This window comes from Symphalangus syndactylus, chromosome 5 (genome assembly GCF_028878055.3).
Source record: "Symphalangus syndactylus isolate Jambi chromosome 5, NHGRI_mSymSyn1-v2.1_pri, whole genome shotgun sequence".
Classification (NCBI taxonomy): Eukaryota; Metazoa; Chordata; class Mammalia; order Primates; family Hylobatidae; genus Symphalangus; species Symphalangus syndactylus.
In genome coordinates, this window is record NC_072427.2 from 59,441,688 (window position 1) to 59,458,363 (window position 16,676).

Below are 16,676 nucleotides of genomic sequence, written 5' to 3' on the forward strand. Positions count from 1 at the left end.
ACTCAACAAAGCATTCATGATTAGGAAAATCAAACAGTGACATTCCCATAGAACAGAGAAAAAAAGGAAATGGAAGGAAAAAAAAGGGAATAGTTAAGAGACATGGAAGATACAGAGATCTAACATTCATCCAGAGGATGGAGGGGAATAAAAAGAAAGAAAAGAGACAAATGCAGCTGAGCCAAAGAAAAACTTGAGAATATTAAGTGGCTCTGAATGCCCCGAAGGAATACTGAAAGCCAGACACAGTGGCTCACGCCTATAATACCAACACCTCGGGAGGCCAAGGCAGGAGAATCACCTGAGCCCAGGAGTTCGAAGCTAGCTTGGGCAGCATGGTAAAAACCCATGTCTACAAAAAAATTTTTAAAATTAGCCATGCATGGTGGTGTGCACCTGTAGTCCCAACTACTCAGGAGACTGAGGTGGGAGGACTGCTTGTGCCCAGGAGGTAGAGGCTGCAGTCAGCTGTGATCAAACCACTGCACTCCAGCCTGAGCAACAGAGCAAGACCCTATCTCAAAAAACAAATACTGAAAAGTAAAACCCCCACACTTTACAGTTACAGAGAAAATCATACCAACTACCAGAAAGAAGAATCAGATGGGCATCAGACTTTTCATTTGTAACAATAAATATCAGAAGATAAAAGTGTAAAGAACTGGGAAGAGACTCAATTATAAACTTAAAATTCTATATCTAGCTCCATCAAGACAGGAAGCATCTCTGTGTATGTTCGCCTCCGGATTCTCCACACCAATGTGGATATCATTCAGGGATATACTTGAGGGGCAGGAAGCAGGAGACATAATACAAGAAATAGCAATGAACAAAGACAACAGTAACACCAATAGTGAAGTCTAAATGATTGCTCATAGATCACAGGCCATATTCTTTGACCATATTGAAGCACTAAAAATAACTCAAAAACCATGTGAAAATGCTTTTTAAAAAGTCTTTTTTTCCTAGATAATTCTTGGGTAAAAGGAGAAATTGATCCTCATGCCCCAGTCATCCAACTCTTCTAAGTACGTGCCCCAGAGAAATGCTGGCACAAGGGTACCATGAAATACAGACAAGAATAATCATAGCAGCATTTGCTGTTCCTAACAACACTGGAAACAACACAGATGTCTGCGTATAGTCAAAGAGATAAATGGTATGGTGTATTCAACAATGGAGTAAATACAGCAATGCAAAAGAACTATAGCTACACACAAGAGGAACAAATTTCACACACAATGTTGAACACAACAAAGGTATCAAAAATACATAGAATATAATTTTCAAAAGCTCAAAAAATAGGCAACACTAAACGATATTGTTCAAGGATGCACACATGAGTGATAACACTAGAGAAAAGTAAGGAAAGATGAGTGTACAGAGAGCAGTGATTTGGAAGCGGCCGAGAGATGGTCGGCAATGTGCCTTCTCTTCACCTGGGTGCTATTTGGTCAATGCAGAGACACAGATCTTTGTTCCGAAATTCGCATTTAAATGCAAAGCTTCAGAGCCTGAAAACATCTAAGATTACACCCAGGACTGACAACTGGCCTAGGCTCAATGTCTTTGGAATTTGCTCTACTAAATTTGCTACTGTTTGAATGTGTTCCCTCCAAAATTCAGGTGTTTCTAATGTGAATATGATGGAAAAAGTGAAAACTTTATACATCTTTACAGCAGCCTAGAAGTACGGATGAAGCAATCCTTTTTTTTTTTTTTTTTAGAATCTACAGTTACTAAAACTAACCGAAAAAGTGGGAAATCTAGAGACCAACACATAGAAGAAGAAACATGGCAGTCAAAGACTCATTCTCCAAATTGGATATTTATTTAAACCAGGGTTTCTCAGCCTCAGTGACAGGTATATACTGAGGGCCAGTTTGTGGAGGGTTCTCCTGTGTGTTGTAGGATGTTTAGTAACATCCCCTCTACCCAAGAAATGCCAACAGCACCTCCCATCATGACCAGTTGTGACAACCAAAGATGTCTCCAGATTATTTCCAAACAGCCCATGAGGGGCAAAAATCTCCTTCAGTTGAAAATTACTCTGTAAACTAGAGCTACATCCTAGATCTTAGGAAAAAGATGTAAGCTTCCCAAGTCAGCCCTGCATACCAGCCTGGGCAACAGAATGAGACCCTGTCTCTTAAGAAAAAAAAAAGTAAATAAGTAAAATTTAACAACAAACTGTAGGCCGGCTGTGATGTCTCACACCCATAATCCCAGCAATTTGGGGGTCGAGATGGGCTGTTCAGGAGGTCAGGAGTTGAAGACCAGCCTGATCAACATGGTGAAATCACGTCTCTACTAAAAATACAAAACTTAGCCAGGCGTGGTGGTGCACGCCTGTAATCCCAGCTACTCAGGAGGCTGAGGTAGGAGAATCGCTTGAACGTGGGAGACAGAGGTTGCAGTGAGCAGAGATTGCATGACTGCACTCCAGCCTGGGTGACAGAGCAAGACTCTGTCTCCAAATAAAGTAAAATAAAATAAAATAATTTCTTAAAAAGTTGGGTTTTTGAAAAGATACACCACATTGACAAACAAAAGGAAACATGACAACTGATACTGCAAAAACTCAGGCCGGGCGCGGTGGCTCACACCTGTAATCCTAGCACTTTGGGAGGCTGAGGCGGGTGGATCATGAGGTCAGGAGATCGAGACCATCCTGGCTAACACAGTGAAACCCCATCTCTACTAAAAATAACAAAAATTAACCGGGCATGGTGGCAGACGCTTATAGTCCCAGCTACTCAGGAGGCTGAGGCAGGAGAATGGCATGAACCCCGGAGGCGGAGCTTGCAGTGAGCCAAGATCGCGCCACTGCACTCCAGCCTGGGAGACAGAGCGAGACTCCATCTCAAAAAACAAGCAAACAAACAAACAAAACCTCAAAGGATCACTAGTGGCTATTATCAACCACTATATGCGAAGAAATAGGAAAACCTACTAAAAATGGATAAATTTCCAGACACATCCAGACTACCCAGATTGAACCATGATAAAAGCCAAAACCTGAACAGACCAATAACAAATAATGGGATCAAAGCGGTAGTAAAAATCTCCCAGCAAAGAAAAGCCTGGGACCTGATGATTCACTGCTGAATTCTAGCAAACATTTAAAGAAGAACTAATACCAACCTTACCCAAACGATTCCAAAAATAGAGAAGGAGGGAATACTTCCAAACTCTTTCTACAAGGCTAGTATCACCCTGATACCAAAACCAAAGATTCATCCAAAAAAGAAAACTACAGGCCAATATCACTGATGAATATTGATGCAAAAATCCTCAATAAAATATGAGCTAACTGAATTCCACAATGCATTAAAGTTGGGGTGCAGTTTCGCAGGTCACTCAACCCTTCCCGTTTTCCTCTCTGTGTGCGTCTGCTTTGCTGTGTTCCCTGGTGGCAGCGGCGGTGGCAGTGTTGGTGCATGGGCCTCCCCGGACAAGGGGAAAGTGAATATGCCCTTTTCTTGCCTCCTGCCAGGCGTCTGCATCCTGGCACAAGCTCTGGCCAGGTCTCCAAGCAAGGGACCTGGAGATGTTCTTTTCCAATTTCTGGATTGGTAACGTGAGGCAAATTCTGGGCACTAGAGTCAGAACTAAGAGGAGACTGAATCAGGGGAGTCTGGGGTTCTGAGAGGCAGAGACCTGAAACCGTCTAGAGCATGTGGGGAGCTGGGTGCATGTTCAGGCCAGTTGCTTCTCTCTGTGCCTCAACGTTCTAGGTACCCTTGGAAGTGCTGAGATCCTAGGGATTCCTGGAGCCTGGCTGCATGGCCTGGCCACCCTGATGCCCTTGTGTTCTCCATGACAGGACAGCAAGGCCGAGGAGAATGGCTCTGACAGCTTCATGCACTCCATAGACTCACAGCTGGAGCAGCAAATGGAAACCACGCAGAACCTGGTGGACTCCTACATGGCCATTGTCAACAAGACCGTGTGGGACCTCATGGTTGGTGTCACGCCCAAGGCCATCATGCATGTCATGATCAAGAACATGCATGCACCACCTCATGGGAGCAGGGGGCTCCTGTGGCATTGGGGATGCAGGTGGCCATGTTGGCCAGGGGGAGATGCCGACCAGCCCTATGGGACCAGGTCCAGGGAGGGAGGCACGGTCCAGACCAGAGCTGTCTCATAGAAATATAACATGGTACTGAGGATAGCGGCCCATGCCTGTAATCCCAGCACTTTGGGTGGCCAAGGCAGGAGGATAGCTTGAGTCCAGGAGTTCGAGACCAGCCTTGGCAACATAGTGAGACCTGGTCTCTACACAAAAATTTTAAAAATAGCTGGGCTTGGTGGTGACACGTGCCTATAGTCCTAGCTACTCGACAGGTTGACATTGGAGGGTCACTTTGAGCCCAAGAGGTTGAGGCTGCAGTGAGCGGTGATCTCACCCACTGTACTCCAGCCTGGCGACACAGCGAGATCCCATCTCCAAAAAATGTTTTTTTAAAAAAACTGAGTAGACAGGTGTGCTGGTGGCATGATAGGTCCTGGGTCCCCTGCCAGATCTGTGACCTTGGACAGGTGACTTTTCCTCTGGACCTCAGTGTCCCTATCTGAATGAGAAAAGGGCAGTGGGGAGGCAGATCTTTGAGTCTAAGTGGTGTAGAAGCCGCGTGTGAAAAGCCATACTCGGGGCTCCAAGTCCAGCACACTGTCCCAGCACAGGCATCAGGTCCCAACCTCCTTCCCTCTTTGCGCTCTCTCAGACCAAGGAGTTCATATTATCAGAGTTGCTGTCCAACCTGTACTTGCATGGGAACCAGAACACACTGATGGAGGAGTTGGCAGAGCAGGCACAGTGGCGGGATGAGATGCTGCGCATTCACCACGTGCTGAAGGAGGCGCTCAGCATCATCGGTGACACCAACACAACCACCATCAGCGTGCACATGGGGGCCCGTGGGCAACTCCTGGCTGCAGGTGCAGAGCATCCTTGCCAGATGCAGGTACCAGGGCTGGCCCCCATGGCTGAGTCTGGGGGCTCTTGGAACAGGCTCCGTGCCCAAGCTGGCAGATGTGGGTGCTCTCTGGAGCTGTCAGGGAGCTCGTGGTTTATGGTGTAAGGGCTGAGAGCTTGGAGGGGGTTGTGTGTGGGGCTGTATTCTGAGGTGGCCAGAGGCCTAGGAATGTCATCCTGGGCATGCCGTACCTGTTGTGCTGTCTGAGCCATGCTGCCAGGGTGGGGCATCCAGCTCCAGCCTGGATGCCTTGGAGTGCTGAGAGCGAAATCCACTGCAGAGCGGGGGTGATAGGGTCCCACCTCCTCTATCTGTCGGCAAAACAGTGGTGATCTAGGATAAAACCTCAAGAGTCCCATGCACACGGTCAACCCAAAACACACCTCACAGGCCAGGTAGGGGCACACAGCCCCCTTCCCTCCCTCCCAGGTACCATCATAGCTGCTAGCATGTGACTGAAGGCAGGGTCCCTGGGCCCCGCTGAAGCACTACCGCCAGCCAGCAGGCTCACGCACCTTGGCTTGTTGCTCCTAGAGGTTGGCCCTGCTATTCAGCCAAAGGGACCACAGTGCCTGCTGGCCCAGCTGAGCTCTGCCCAGCAAGCCCACCCACCTCCCCTGCCATGGTCTCCCTCTTCTTTTCCTAGGAGGAAGGACCCAGCCTCACCTATGTGACCTGCAAGCCCCAACAAGCTGAGGCTCCCCTCTTAGACTTATAAGTCTATAGCCAGTGGCTTCCGGCTGCCTGCCCTCCCTGCCTCCCCCAGGGTCCCTTCAGAGGGTCCTGGGCTTTCTGACCACCCAGAGGGGGCTCCGGCGATCACTCCAGCCATCCATCCCATTTAGCTTCATCATCCTTGTTCAAGCAGTGTTCCTTCTGTCAGGCCTGGTGGCTGTTGCGTTGGGCTCCCCAAGGTGAGAGGTGGCCCCGGACCAGTTGGTTGGAAGACAGCTTGGAAGACAAGTTGGTTGGTGACCAGAGAAGAGGGAAGCCCAAGGGGGTCGAGCATTGGTCTGACCTGTGGGTGCACTGCCTGAGTGCAATGGAAGAGGCCAGCATGTGTGGGGTGAGGAGGGCCGCCGCAGCCCCCAGGCACTACCTGTGAAGCTCCGGCTCCTCCCTCCATCTTCCTCCCCTTTCCCTTCCAGCCCCTCTTTTCCAGGAACCTTGCCACACCCTCACCTGCACCCTCCCCTCCCTGGCCCTCCCACAGCTGCTGTGGCACACCTGTGCTCTGCACTTGCCTCACCAGCTCTCTGCTCCCTTTTCTCTCTCTTGTTTTCTCTCTGCTTTCTCTTCAACTGCCAGCCGATTGGGTCAGGCAAGTCCATCCCATCCTGGGAGCCCCAGGCCCCCCTTCGATCTCTAAACAGATCCCTCCTCTTCTTGGAGGCCTCCCTTTCCAAGCCTGCCTGGGCGGCTGTTCTGTGACTTGGCAGTGGCTCCCCCAGCCCCAAAGCAAGCCCCCTTCATCTGTGACTTAGTAGTCTGTTGTGGTGGTGAGCTGACACATCCAGGTGTGACCGTCGTGAAAACTTGTGCCCCCCTCTGTGGTATGCCCCTGCATTGTTCTATAAATATTTATAAATACACATACACACACACACACACACACACACCCCTACACCTACACGTGGCTGACCGCCTCGCCTCTAGTGCTGGGAGTCAGTCACTGTGCTGTCCTTTTGGAGTCTTGTGGTCCAACAAGAGAAAACTGTCACCTGACATTGCCTCTCCAAAGTGCACGACCTCCAGGGGGCCTGTCATGCCCAGCCTATGGAGAATCAGCCCCCGCTATCCCTTCCGCCCCACCCCCCCACCAAGCATGGGAGTGCTGTGCAGGCAGCTGTGTGGCCTGACAGTCTCTACCAGTCCTGCTGTCCCTTGGCTGAGAATCAAACCCATTTCTGGATGACGGGGAAGTGTGTCGTCTGCTGGGTGTGTTCTCTGTGGAGCTCAGGGGAGGGGAAAGGCCAAGCCATTTTTAGTGTGCTGTTTGGAGGGGTGAAAAGGCCATACCTTTTCCAAGGGACACTTTTCCTGGAAAGCCCCTGGAACTCAGCTGGCTGTTATCCTGTGAAGCCGGCTCTGGCCACCAGGGGGCAGGGCCACGAACTCAGCCTGAAGGGAGCCTGCGGGGCAGCTGGCACTCTGAAGGGACAGACAGAACAGGCCACCAGGTGCAGACAGGAGAGGGAGGCCAGGAGACGGAAGGGAAGACTCCTGGGGTGGGTGGAAGTCAGTGCCCTTAGGTGCCGGTATCTGTCTTCCCGGCCACCGCTAGATCAGGCTTCTGAGCCTGTTGACTGTCAGGGCTGGACTGCGCCCCATAGGCGCCATGGCAGTCCCTGTGGAATCCTCCAGGCGCCACCAGGCAGCATACAGGTAACACACCTGGAAGGTCCCCAACAGCCTAGCTGGACATGCTCAAGACACTCTGGGACTCCTTGTTTGGTGGCACGAACTCCAGGACCCAGTGAGGGAAACGGGAACACACCAGGCCGAGGAGTATGTCTAAATCCATTTATTGCAAAATAAAAAGAAAAATAAACACGAGTCGCATCACCAGGGAGCCACGACCCCATCCCCGCCTCCTTCCTCTGTCCTATGCTAGCAATAAATAAGTTTCCCAGCCACAAATAATTATTAGAACCTCCTCCCATGTGCCAGCTCCAACCACTGCTAGGTATGATACAGGGGCAGCCCTACCCTCTGGAATATACAAAATGTTACACAGACACAGTATGTACACCGGGGAAGGGGGGCCACCCCAGCAGCCCATGCCCTCGCTGGTCCACCGTTAGCCCCACTTTCCTGCCTCAGCTATCTCTCTGAATAAGAAGATGGGAGTCCCCCTGAGGGAAAAGTTGCTATGGTGAGAGTAAGGGGGCCATCAGGCCTCCTCCAAACAAACCAACTCCACCAGCCTCTGGCTCTTAAATAACAATCATCATCATCCAGAAATTTAGGGACTGAGCCCTGGTCAAGGTGGCAAAGGGTCTGTTTGTCTTTCCCCATTAGACAGAGGTCTTGTCCTGCTACCCTAATTGTAAAGGGGTGCCTGCGAAGGGGTGGTAGGGACATGGTGGCGGTGGAGACTCCAGCCCCACTTCTCCAGGCTTTGCTGACAGGGGCCTGATTTTAATTTTTATTTTTATTCCGTGACTTTTTAAACAAATCCCATAACTTCTTTTTCATAACTTTTTTTTGTAAGTTTTCGTAAAACTTTTTTCTACTTTTTTCCCACAAGTTTTTTTGCCACAACTTTTTTATATTTTTTATCCCCTAACTTTTTCACCCCACAACTTTTTTAATCCCATAACTTTTTTATTTTGTGGGCATGCCAAGCATGCCCAGCATTTGCACAGTATCAATACCTTTAATACTACAGTTTTCAAGAAACGCAAAATAAAATTTTAAGGCAAAAACAACACTTTGAAACAATTTAATAATTTATTACATTACAGTAGAATCACATCAGCAGTCAATAATGCCACTCTAGGGAAAAATCTTTCAGTATTTCCATTACACATTCTGTTTACAAGAATTCATAAATTAGTAAAATTCATTCTAAGAAAACTTGGCAAATAAAGCTTTGGACTGGAATTGGCATTTCTTTCTCTGCTTTTCCTTCCCACCGTTTCTTTCTTTTGTACTACAGTATTCATATTTTAAAATGTTTTAACTTATTTCAGAACATTAAGATAGCAGTTACATTTTTTATTAGCTATATTATTTTAAAATGACTCTGCAAGATAAAGTTTTAGAGAAACTATATTATGGATAGGACTGATTTACATTTTCAAATTTTCTAAAATTCAGCTTTGGTTTTAGAGCTGATATTTTTTCATTTCTGGAAAATCTATCAGGTTTAATCAAATACTTTTAAAATAATTATTACATACTGCAATCTTCAAATCGGTGTTTTGATTTTCCTACAGAAATTAAAATGTATTCAGTGGAACTCACATTTTAAAATTTTATGTTTCTGATGAACTGTAACCTTCCAATGTTGCCTTCTAAGCAAACTGAGAGCTGCCTTACACTGAATGAGGAAGAGCACAAATACTCGGCTGAATGAGGTATCGCAAAAGACGGCATGCACTTTGAAGAAAGACTTAAGTTATTGTCATACAATTTCCATTCTTTTTAGCTTTTTGTTAAATATATGACAAATACCTATACAAAGAGTGCTATTTCAGTCAACATAGTAAATTTATTTTCCAGACTGACCTTCAGCTTAAATATGCCAGTGTGTGATTTAATCCATAGGCACCTGATAAACACATTATTGTCAGATTCGTTACAGATGCTAAACGCTATCTGAAGGTCATTCCTAGTCACTGATATTCATCACGGTAAAAGTGATTTCAAAGATAAAAGTACCTTTGAAATAATTTATCAATGTATTAGATAAACCCAGTTTCAGAATGATAAAAGAAAAAACGTTAGACCAAATAATGTGGCTAATTAACAGTGGTCCGATTTCTAGCCCGAAGGTTTAAAATGCTCTTAAAGTAATTGTCTTTAAACTGAACTCAAAGAATGCAAAAGCGGCAAGTTCAGAAAATAAAAGGCAAGAACAGGACTTTAAGTGCATTTTAAACCCACGGGCTAGAAATCATACCACTGTTAATTAGCCGCATTATTTGGTCCAACATTTTTTCTTTATCATTCTGTAACTGGGTTTATCTAATACATTGATACATTCATAAAATTTGGAAGAGTCAGTTGAAGTCACAAGGACCGAATATTTGCCCTCGTTCAGTGAATGCCAGCCAATCTGTTATTCCATTGGTTAAATCATGTTGCTCTCCTGTTAATGTCATAGAAGTATCAGGAGGATGCCAAATGCTAAATATGGAGATGGTCTAGTAACTAGAAATCCCCACCCCAGGGAGCACACATACATATCTCCCTACCTCCTAACAATGTGATGTGTTCTGGAACACAGACATTAGAACTTCATGAAGTTTGAACTGTTGAGTCTTTCCCAAGCATCATCAAGTTATGATTTAGGCAATATATGACTGAAATGCATTCATTCATCACGCATAGGCACAGTCACATAAATATTGCACAAAACATGTCCCTAACTGAAACCGAGAGGTACAGAAACATATTTCACTCTTCGTAAAGAAGTTTGTGAGAAAATATAACTGTGTGATTGTATAGACACATTTCCTAATACATCAACATTCACAAACAGTAGATTGCACTGCAGTTTGTAAACATTTTAAGTTTCATAAACTTCTCCTTGATTTTCAAAGATAATATAATACTGTCTACTAAAATTCCTTTTTGTTTCAACTAAGTACTCTCACACGTATTAGTTTATAATAATGTTTCTTATCATTTTTTAAAGTGTTTTCCATTCAAGGAAAAGAAGTAAATTCCTATGTCAGAGTAACCAAGGTGGTTGACGAATAGGTATTAGCCAGAGAGGTCTAGATGGTAAAATCAATCTTCAAGCCTCAAAGAAGCTCCGTGAACAGAGAGGAATGCCAGGCGTCACACAGCTTTCCTTCACTCTAATTCATTCTTGGCTAGAGCCTGTATGCCTGTTCCAGGGACATTTGAACTCGTAAAGGATTTCTTATGATCTTCACTAAATACATTAAGAAGAATGCCAACCAGTGCCCTTTTGTGTACTGAGGCATGTAGTCATGTGATTAAAACAGGTAACATGAACTCTGACTTTAAAACGTATTATAGATACAAATGCTCTAAGCTAGGAAAGGTTTTCCACATCCACAGTCAATGATGGGAGCCTTTCGTTCCTCAGAAATCATCCCTTTTTAGGTCATCGAAAAAGAGTACAACTGCTGCAGCTCATGATGCAGTATCTTCATGAGCCCAGAGCACATACAAATCCTAAGGGAATCACCATAATACAGCGCTAATTCTTGGCACCGGGACAGATGAAACACACTCTATCCTGCACATACCTGCCAGGAGCAGGCCACTTTCCTCTTCTGTGAGATTTAAAAAGCTCCCCCAAAAGGTTATGACTCCCATCACCAATACACAGAAAATGGAGGAAAGGCTGTTTCCAGTTCTCGGCCTTTGAACAACTCTAAATGTCAATACTCATAGTGGCATATTACAAAGTAATAAACAGTGCACACTTGGGGGCAAACCACATATTGAGCTAATGAAGAGCTCACTGTGATTAAGATTAGATCAAACACTAGCAGAACATAGGCAAATTTTATCTGAATTCTGTAATGAATATACATGCTGCAATGACATTACAAAAGCATGGCAGCCTATTCCAAACCAACGAGAAGAATTTTTTGCAAAGAGTGAGTCTTTGCGTGTTTGAACTCCCACCACATAAGGGCAAACTCGATATGCATGCTAATGACCTACAATTATGAAATTAAAAAAGAAAAATACTAAAGGATGCCAGAGTGAACATCAGTGAAAGCCACAGAGACCCACTCTCTTTTAACTTTTTACAAATAAACTTAAACTATAAATTAGAAACACAAATAATCATGAGTGGCTCTAACATTCAAATGAACGAAATGAATTGTGTCGGAGATTAACCCCATAACTTGGTTTCTTATTTAAAAATTTCTTGGCCAGCTCTTTGATGATGATGATGTTTATCTCCTTCTTCTCGGCAGCCACGCCCAGCAAAAGAATGGAAGACAGCCAATGCTGCCCAAGCCTGGGTGCTCCTGGTGGTCCCGCACGATCGGCTGTGCAGTAGGGTTGTCACAGGGAGGACCCTCCCTGGCCTCTCCTTGCGCAGAGGTGGTGAGGCTCACCTCACAAAGATCTTTGGAGAGAGGGAGGCAGGGATCTGAGCACAGTGGGAGCCCCCCTCTTCCTGCTTGCCCACCCCGCCTGAGGGCTGTACTCACCACCATGCTTGTCTGCAGCCCCAAGCTCCTGGGGGGCTGGGGTTCCTGGACCGGGCTCACCAGCAGGGTTCTGGGCAGCGGCCAGGAATTTTCTGTGCCCATTGTTGTAGTTGCCACAGGCCCCGATACCATCTGCTGCAGCTCCAGCAGCTTCACCTGGAGGGAGGGGTGCTCAGCTGTCATGCCACTGCCTGCGCCCACCCTCACACCCACCCCCACCCACACCCCCACAGAGATGTTGCACACCCTACCTTCATCTCCTCCCTGTCCTGGGCCAGCCTCATGATCTCCTCCTCCCAGTGCCGCATCTTTGGCATGGCGCCCTGGCTCTTTTAAAAGGTGATGGATTTTCCTGCAGGAGGACAGGGCTCAGACACCGGGGCCTCTCTGACGGCCCTGCAGCTCCCCCTGCCGTGCCCTGGCCTCCCACTCACTGATGGCATCGTATTTCTTGTTTCTTCACCAGCTCACTCAGGTCTGCCTTCTCCTCCAGGTGGTCCATAAAGCTGATCTGGAGCCAAAATATTGTGGTCATATCTCGGCAGTGACCTGCCCTCAGGTGGCATTTTCAAGTCATGGAGAAGGCGGAGGGGAGTACTGGCGTGGGCCAGCTTCTCCATGACTTCCTGCAGGGCCCGGTGGGTCTCCCCACTCACAGACTCGCCCCCAGTCCCTGGGGCTGGGACCACTGCCTCTGGCTCCTTCTGGGCCGAGGCCACAGGTGAGCCAGGCGCTGGCAGCACACCCTCTGCTCTTTCACCTGCTCTCGTAACCATGCCTGCTCCTCCTGGGCAGTGGCTCCAGTGGCCTTGAAAAATGCCACCTGAGGGCAAGACGTGAGCATTCTTGTAGGGGCATACACAGAAGAAATGGGGCAGAGAGGTGGAGCGCTGCCCCTTCCCTTGGGGCCTCAGAGTGCACCTGTTGGTCACAGGTAAAATGGTGTCTGACCACTGGCTCTCGGAAGGGGTGAAGGTCCAGAGAAATCAGAAGGAAGGGAATCTAAGAGCATAAAGGGGTCTTGAAGGGACCACAGAGGAAGGTGGCAAAGTGGGTGCAGGAGGAGTCAGGCTCACCGTGGCCTCCCCGCTCTCCAGGTCCTCTGGGACGCTCAGCATGGACCGAGGTTCTCCTCCATCTCCTGTGGGGGGTGGCCAGAGGGGTCCTCAGACAACCCAACAAGGGAGGTACCGTGGGCCCACCTCTACCTCTACCCTCACTGTGTAACCCTGAGCCAGCCCCTCCCCAGAGAGGAATGAGCTGCTGTTCTTTATTTTTACTTTTAAGAATCAAGATCTTGCTATTCCGCCCAGGCACACTCCCACTACTGGTCGATGTGGGAGTTCTGACCTGCTCCCTTTCTGACCTGGGCCAGTTCAGCCATCCTTAGGCAACTTGGTGGCCCCTGCTCACAGGAGGTCACCACACTGATGCCAGACTTAGTGCAGGCACCCGGTCGGCATAGTGACCAGCTGTTCTAAAGGTCTCTTCCAACTCCTCAATCCTATGCTGCTAACAGTCCCCCCTTCCTCCTGGGGCTCTCTCCTCTTCCTCTGAGCGGTCTCCCGTACCTTCCCCAGGTAGAACCATGAGGCCCAACTGGGTTGTTAGCTGCTGGTTCTGCTTGCTGGCAGCTTCCAGGTGCTCCTAAGGGGCCAGGAAAGAGTGAGAAGGGACGAAGTTTGCCAAGTCTTCCCTCTCACGGCCCCATCCTCAGCAGCTCCCTCCCCTGGGTCTCCTGCAACTTTTGGCGGGCCATCTTGGCCACCGCTTTGCCCCAAGTTTCCTGCTGCTGCAGCTGGTTCATTAGCTGGGTCTGCTGCAGTCACTGCCTGTGCAGCACCTCCTTCTCAGAGGTCAGCTGCTGATAGGTGGCCACCTGCTGCTGATAGGTGGCCACGTACTGCTGCAGGTGACCCAGGTAAAGGTCTGGCTGCTCCTGCAGACTCTGAGCCTCTTGGCTCTTCAGCTCCACCTGCAGGAAGACCCTGGGTGTGTGGGCACGTGGTGGCTGGTTTCCAGATTCTGGGCCCATTAATAGGGTAGCGAGAGCACTGTGGGGGCTCTGTCGGCTGCCCAGGCCCCTGTCTCCTTACTCCAGGCCTAAGTGACTGCCTCGCTTTCCTAGAACCCCATGCCTCCTTCCCCAGCCTCAAATCTCATACCCTCTTCTCATTTAATCCTCAGCACCTGTGTAAGGAAAATGCTGACTTCCTTTTGAAGTTAAAGAAACAGAGACTTAGAGATGCAAAGTACTTGAATGGTGACCAGTGGAACGGAGGCTGGAATCCAGTTTTAATGTAAGGAGTCTTTCTGTTTTGTTTTGAGACAACAGTGTCACTCTGTGGCCCAGGCTGGAGTGCAGTGGTGCAATCTCAGCTCACTGCAACCTCCACCTCCTGGGTTGAAGCAATTCTCGTGCCTCAGCCTCCTGAGTAGGTGGAATTACAGGCATGTGAACCATGCCCCGCTAATTTTTTTTTTTTTGTAATTTTAGTAGAGATGAGGTTTTACCACATTGGCCAGGCTGATCTCAATCTCCCGACCTCAAGTGATTCTCCTGCCTCAGCCTCCCAAAGTGCTGGGATTATAGGCATGAGCCACTGCGCCTGGCATAAGGAGCCTGTTATACCACTGTCTCTTCCTCTGTGATTGGGGGGCTCCATGCCTCTAGCTGGGATGATGATGTCCAGACCTGGGAGAAGCCCAGGGCTACCCACCTCTAAAAGTCAGAGGGCAGGAAGCAAGAAACAGCCACAGGAATGCCCTGGGGGGTGCTGTGGTCACCAGCCCCCAGGCTGGAGCTGCCTCTGGCCTGGCACCTCCCCTCCCCAGAGGCTAGTGCCCGCCTCCCAGCCCTTCTTGGATGGGGTGGAGGTTTCCGTCTCCTTCATCTCGTCCAGCTTCTCCTGTAGCTCCTTTACTTGCTGCTCCAAACACAGGGTGCTCTTGTTCTCATTGTTCAGGACAGAGAGAAGCAATCAGCAACCACCCACTGCAGCTGGAGACCCCAGAACTTGGTGTCTGCCTCCCATGGCACCAGGAAGGGTGGAGGCAGGTTAGAAAAATCATCCCCTCTCTCCCACAGCCACCTGGTTCACAGGTGCCTTTAGAAGTAACATTTCACGTGAGGGCTACACTGCCCTGTTTTAGAGGTGGGGAAACAAAGGCCCGGAGGGCTAGGGTGGAGGGCAGGCTCCCCAGCTGGGGCAACGCACCAGCTCCTCGAAGACGCTCTGTGGCTTGGCCAGCTGCTGAAGCCTCTCCTGCTGTTCCTGAAGCTTCTCCTCCTGCTTCTGAAGCCTCTCTTCTTGGACCCGGTTCAGGAAACTTATGCGCTGATTCTTTTCGACCTGGGCCTGGAGCTCTCCTGCCACTCTCTCGAGTTCCTTCCTCAGGTGCTGCAGCTCCACCTGAGAGGGCACTGCTGGGGGCTCCGGGGGCAGGGGTTCAGCTGAGAAAGGAAGCAGACAATAAGGGCCTCCGGATTCTCAAAAAAAAAAAAAAAAAAAAACCCTTCTCTTGGCGCACAGCTCCTCTCACGCTCCTCAAACATGGCCTCACTGCTAATGATTCCTCACGCCCAGATGGTAGCCAATCTTCCAAGCCACTTTCAGAAAGAGAGCACTGTGGGTGGCTGACAATGGGCTCTCTTTGTTGATGGGGACACTGGGGCTAATGGAGATGACAAGACTTGCCGTCTCCTGGCACAGACCTCTTTCCCTCTGCCTCAAAGCCCTTCCATCCACCCACCTCCCTGAGGCATTCTAAGCCACCCGCACAGCCCTCTGATGCCAGTCCTGCTCCCGGGTCACGCCAGCCCCATCTTACCCGTCTGTTTTTGCAGTTCGGACAGCCTCTCCAGCTCCTCTACCCACTGCATATAATGATTATTTTCCTTCTTCAATTTGTCTACCTGGCCAAAGCACAGGGGAAAGGGACCTGGAGAGAGGGGCTGGTGGCTGGGCAGGCTGCTATCTCCCTCTCTGCCCCCACCTCCACAAAGCCCAGACCCATGACCACCTCTGGCTGTACTATTCCCATTTTACAGATGCCCAGAAAGATCCAGTGACCTATCTAAGGTGGGGGGTCTGAAGGGTCAGAACTCACTTCCTGCGACATTTGTGTCATCCTCTGCTGCCACCGGGCCTTCTCTCCTTTTAGACACTGAGCATATTCGTCTCGCTCTGATAGGCCTTGTTTAAATGTCTCCTTCAACTGCAAGAATGGGCACAGAAGTTAGGAAGGGCTGTCACTGGTCCTCACCTGCTCCTGGCCACCTGGGGTCATCTTCCTTCCACATCCCTCCCTCTGCAAAACCTCACCTGTGTCAGCTGTGCCTTGAGCAGTGCCTGGTCCTGTAGGGACTGCTGTAACATCCTCTCCATACGTGCTCTACTGTGGCTCAAGAACTGGATGGTGAAGAGTGAGAAGTTTCAATCTGGAGAGCCCGGAACATTCCACACAGTGCCCCTTAAAAGGGCTAGGGCTAGGCCCAATATACAACTCGGCCAGTAAAGATCAAGGCATTTCCAAGCCTGTGGTGTGGTTTTTAAAAGAACTCAGTAAAGTTGGAAAGGACAGGGAATGATATTTAATTTATAGCTGGCTAACAGAGGCCCAGAGAGATCAGAAAATATTGCTATTGTTATTACTGTTATTATTACCACTCTTTGAACCTTTATGGAGTGCTTCACCAGGTACCATGCTAGTGATTCCATTTAATCCTCACAACCACCACAGGAGACAGTTACTATGATTACCTCTATTGTGTAGATGAAAAAACATGGAGTATTTGAGGTTAAGTGCTTGCCTAAGATCA

General features: G+C 48.6%; 2 protein-coding genes across 4 annotated transcripts in view; one reads left to right on the forward strand and one right to left on the reverse strand.

Moving 5' to 3' along the window:
• The first annotated feature begins 3,784 nt into the window (after positions 1-3,784).
• Positions 3,785-5,909, forward strand: LOC129481585 (dynamin-1-like). Its single transcript, XM_063639080.1, has 3 exons — positions 3,785-3,964; positions 4,731-4,970; positions 5,629-5,909. Exons 1-3 carry the CDS (start codon positions 3,863-3,865, stop codon positions 5,698-5,700), a joined length of 414 nt encoding a protein of 137 aa, XP_063495150.1. The 5' UTR covers positions 3,785-3,862; the 3' UTR covers positions 5,701-5,909.
• Positions 5,910-8,416: 2,507 nt separating this feature from the next.
• Positions 8,417-16,676, reverse strand: part of LOC129482588 (golgin subfamily A member 8M-like) — a 28,987-nt gene continuing 20,727 nt past the window's right edge. Inside the window, exons 9-21 of one of the 3 annotated variants that reach the window (XM_063639068.1) lie at positions 16,180-16,266; positions 15,965-16,072; positions 15,686-15,770; positions 15,076-15,308; positions 14,759-14,820; positions 13,993-14,005; positions 13,426-13,498; positions 13,063-13,095; positions 12,931-12,986; positions 12,289-12,365; positions 12,106-12,206; positions 11,855-12,010; positions 8,417-11,769 (exon numbers count right to left, since the gene is read on the reverse strand). In XM_063639068.1, the coding sequence (XP_063495138.1) occupies positions 11,594-11,769; positions 11,855-12,010; positions 12,106-12,206; positions 12,289-12,365; positions 12,931-12,986; positions 13,063-13,095; positions 13,426-13,498; positions 13,993-14,005; positions 14,759-14,820; positions 15,076-15,308; positions 15,686-15,770; positions 15,965-16,072; positions 16,180-16,266 (1,260 nt within the window). In that variant the 3' untranslated portion in view covers positions 8,417-11,593. Of the gene's footprint in view, positions 11,770-11,854; positions 12,011-12,105; positions 12,207-12,288; positions 12,366-12,930; positions 12,996-13,062; positions 13,096-13,425; positions 13,504-13,992; positions 14,006-14,750; positions 14,821-15,072; positions 15,309-15,685; positions 15,771-15,964; positions 16,073-16,179; positions 16,267-16,676 lie in introns of all 3 variants that reach the window. The other 2 variants (XM_063639067.1, XM_055278615.2) reach the window with 2 other exon arrangements.

Coding starts and splice junctions, on each gene's coding strand:
- LOC129481585 (XM_063639080.1), top strand. CDS start 3,863: ATGCACTCCATAGACTCACAGCTGGAGCAGCAAATGGAAACCACGCAG. Junction 3,965..4,730: donor AGACCGTGTGGGACCTCATG/GTTGGTGTCACG, acceptor GCGCTCTCTCAG/ACCAAGGAGTTCATATTATC. Junction 4,971..5,628: donor AGCATCCTTGCCAGATGCAG/GTACCAGGGCTG, acceptor TTCTTTTCCTAG/GAGGAAGGACCCAGCCTCAC.